Here is a 3,838-nt window from a genome sequence, read left to right on the forward strand (position 1 = left end):
TAACAGTACCCTTTCATTACACGGGTTGGGAAGCACGTGTCCCAGTAATGTAGCAGAGGAAAAATTATGCTGAATCTGAACAGGGGCGTGGAAGATGAGAGGTGCCTCAGTGGTCCTGGGGCCATGTGCAGGCTTCCTCACACGTGGAAGCCTTAGCAGAATATGAAGGAGAACTGGGCCGTGCTCTTTTCTGGAGCTTTTTGTCTTTGCTCGTGATAGGCAAAGTGGCTAGAGAGGTTCTGTGGATGAGTGAGAGTGAACCCTTGATTCATATTGAGGTTGGTATATGACATTGGTAAAGACACAGACCTGGCGAGTTACTAGAATAACCATACGGGCTGCTGGAGACATAGAAATATATAGCCAGCAATCTTTGGCTACAGTAGGATTGGGTTGGTTCAGCAAGGAACGAGTTAACAATAATGCTTTGTAAATATTATTGGGAACTGCTGGGAGATGCTGCTGCAGTGAGAAAGGAAGAAGAGTATTAAGAATTATAGTGACACAGGACACCAGAGGGGAACCCAGAGGCCAGCCTTGCTACTTCTAACAACTCATTCGGAAAATAAACCAGGTCCAAGAAGAACTTCCTGATTTCTGCTGAAGGCCGCATCCCCAAGACCTAGCCGCCTCCCAAGAGAAGCCCCCCACTTCAGCTTCCTGGAGCCTTCATATCGCCGGTGTGGACACCCAGCCTCCCACACAAGGACTCCGTGGGGTTAGAACACATCCAAAATAAAGATTTTTTTAAAAATTTGGATTGCATATAATCTGAGGAGACCAGGTAGTAAGGAAAATTTTGCTATGTCAAAAAGTAAAAATGGCTCCGCAGCATTCATACAAGTTGAGAGCATCACCTTTTGTGGAGCAGGGTACATTCTTTTTCATGAAAGAAAAAAGAAGAAATCTGTAAAGGTTAAGAAGTCTGATTCTTAGTTGTAGGTATATTATAATTGTATGCTTATTTGTAGTTTTTAAAATGTTCAGATTGATTCATTTGGGTTACATATAACTACAGCTAAGGTTTAATGAATGATAAGACCTAAAGCGTGTCCAAGAAAAGAAACACGCGTGTTTCTGCTTTCTCTACGTGCATTTAATTTGAATTTTATATCTTTGCGTCAACATGGATGGCAATGAAGGGGTCTTCGGCCGAGTTACTGATAGAAAACTGAGCCTTGCCGTCACCACCAACGTAGACTTTGATTCCTGTGCAGTAGCCGTCAACTTTATCCCCAGAAATGACGTCGCAGTATGTGCCAGCAGGGAGGCCAGTCTGCAAGGTGGTGGACAGAGACCTGAAAAGTACAAGTGAATACATGATTTTAATTTAAGTCAAACAAATACAAGGAAACAGACTATTTCTAGAATAAATGAACAGTTTAACTTTGTGCTATAAACTTTAAGCAGTCAGGGGCCCACTAAGAACAAGTCCAAGTCTACGGGCTTCTCTAGACTTCCTGAGGCCCAGGAGCAGCCTTACAGCAGATGAGCAGCTCCTTCTTCAAAAGCGGACGGTCCCAAGTGAGGAAGGTCAAAACTGCCGAAGAGCTTTGCTGGGGTGAGCACACTTGTAGAAAACGACTACCGTGTCAAACGTTAATATTTTAAATTTGTACTCTTCTGAACTTAACAAATACTGATTACTTTTAAATTTTTCAATGGGTTTTTTTTTTTCAAAATTATCCTTTTTGCCAAGAGTCTAACAAGAATTTGGCCTAGAAGTAAAAAAATAATATGGTATTTCCACATAGAGGCATATAGTTTTGGAATATAAAGTTGTCTTGTATAGATTTATTTTAGTTCTCAAATCCAAAACAGAAAAAGAACTAATCCTGGCATCTTTTGGTTAAATAAAAGCAATATATATTAATTATTTATCTAAATAGAATTAGGCTAAAATGAACTAATTTTGAGTAGAAGAACAATTCTTTTTCAAAATTATTTATAAAGATATATATTGTGTGGTCAATAATTTTACCCAGCAAGCTTTGGTGTTTCAGTTTTAAAACTCTCCATTTCTGGTCTTTCATTTCTAATCCTCATATTCTTGTCCTGTTTTAAGATTACCTCATGCTTAGAATTATACTTAGTGAGGCCTTTTTGCACATCATTGAAGCATCTCACTCCAAGACCAACTTCTCCTCACGGTTAATCCATAAATAAATCTGCACTTTTCTGACTCCCTATAATTATTATCCATTAGAGAGAGACAAGAAAGTGCAACAAATAAACCAGAGATGCAGACGAGGAGAAGCTGACACAGAAAGGTAGGGGACAAAATGACATGCCGATAGCGTCAAAAGCACATTCTTTTAGTGGCTGCACAACCATCACATTGACTTTTGGGCTACTGGTGCATTAATTAGACAGTGTGATGAGAACATATTAGTGCATATTATATATATTATGCTATAAAACTATACTATTACACATATATAATACATATATTCATATATTATATATGTATATAGACACAGCTGCATAAAATGAACTCTACTTAAAACAGAAAATGCTTATAAAAACTGAGGAATCTGAAAAGATCCAAAATTGTTTTTTTTCTGTCTTTTTTTTTTTTACCAGCTCAGCGCACCCTGAGGGTAGGGCTGACACGGTATGTGGTGCCAGGGATGGAACTGCGGGCCCTTGCGCCTGCCTAAGCTTGCCTACGCAGGCACTTTAGACCACTGATCTATCTCATTAGCCCCTCTTCTGTACATTTTAAATCTTTGTTTTGTTAAGCTAAAGAACAAAAGATATTTCAATTAGGATAAAAAGTAAATGAGTGGGAAAAGAAAAGAATAACCAATAACAGAATACAAAGATATTTCTAACTGCTATTGACTCACCAGTCATCATTGTTAAAGACGATGAACGCTTTGTTTCCTCTTCCAAAGGCCACCTGGTTGCTGCCGTTGTCCCACCAGTTTGCAAAAGGCTGGCCATTGGCTACATTTCGGAAAGCAACCATGTTCCTACAAGCACAAGCCCATATAAGATTCTGGTATCTTTCAAGTTCAATAAAATAAAACTTGAAGAAAAAATTCCTACTAGAGGAGATGGCTCAGTAACTACCCCCACCTGATCTGGCGCCAGCGGTGCTCACAGACCCAGCCATTGCCGCAGGTGGTGTCTGGGTTGATGGTCACTTCCTTAGTTGCACCATTATCATTTGGTGGCCCAATCCAGTCATTCACGTCCTTAATTAGGAGAAAAATCTCAGATTGTTAACATGCACATGTATCTACATTGTTTTTCTCCATTCTACCAAATGCTGCTTTGTTTCTGCAGATCTGAGCGCAGGGCCCCGCTCCCTCATATCTTGTAGACCTGCACCGAGGCTTCCTTGTCCTTCAGACTCGCATTCTCCAGGCTCGTCCGAGCCATGGTAGCACATGCTCACTCTTTCATTTTCTTTCCAAGCAACAGTTTCAAATGTCACCACTCAGTGTCATGGGAAGGCAAGGGCAGCAGTGTCAGGAACACTGGGGCTAAAGTGCAGTTCCAGTACTGTGAGGTGCAACAGCCGCACACACAGCTTCGGAGCTGTGGGCCTCAGCTTTCTTGTGAGCATCGTAGGGACAGTGCTTGATGTCTAGAAAAATAAAATAGTAAGGGGCTGGGGGTCCGATCCCCAGGCCTGCCGTGCCAGCCCCGCCCCGGGGCACACTGAGACAGCAATTGAGACTGGGCATGGCGGCGCGCATCTTCAGTGTAAAGAGACATGTTCTAAATATCAAAACTCTCCAAAAGTAGAAACTCTTATTTCGCAGAGCACTGGAATGTGCTCTCTCGTTCTCTCCCGCTCCCGCTCCCGCTCCCTGTCCCTCTCCCTCTC

The 3,838-nt window shown here is 41.7% G+C and overlaps 1 protein-coding gene across 3 annotated transcripts in view; it reads right to left on the reverse strand.

Moving 5' to 3' along the window:
• Positions 1-1,058: 1,058 nt before the first annotated feature.
• The window catches only part of LOC101586149 (alpha-amylase 1-like), a 23,037-nt gene continuing 20,257 nt past the window's right edge, over positions 1,059-3,838 (reverse strand). For all 3 annotated transcript variants that reach the window (XM_023721731.1, XM_004636968.3, XM_023721732.1), the window contains exons 9-11: positions 3,082-3,200; positions 2,850-2,975; positions 1,059-1,298 (exon numbers count right to left, since the gene is read on the reverse strand). In XM_023721731.1, the coding sequence (XP_023577499.1) occupies positions 1,109-1,298; positions 2,850-2,975; positions 3,082-3,200 (435 nt within the window). In that variant the 3' untranslated portion in view covers positions 1,059-1,108. The remainder of the gene's footprint in view (positions 1,299-2,849; positions 2,976-3,081; positions 3,201-3,838) is intronic.

Source organism: Octodon degus, unplaced genomic scaffold, assembly GCF_000260255.1.
Source record: "Octodon degus isolate 3935 unplaced genomic scaffold, OctDeg1.0 scaffold00084, whole genome shotgun sequence".
NCBI classification, from domain to species: domain Eukaryota; kingdom Metazoa; phylum Chordata; class Mammalia; order Rodentia; family Octodontidae; genus Octodon; species Octodon degus.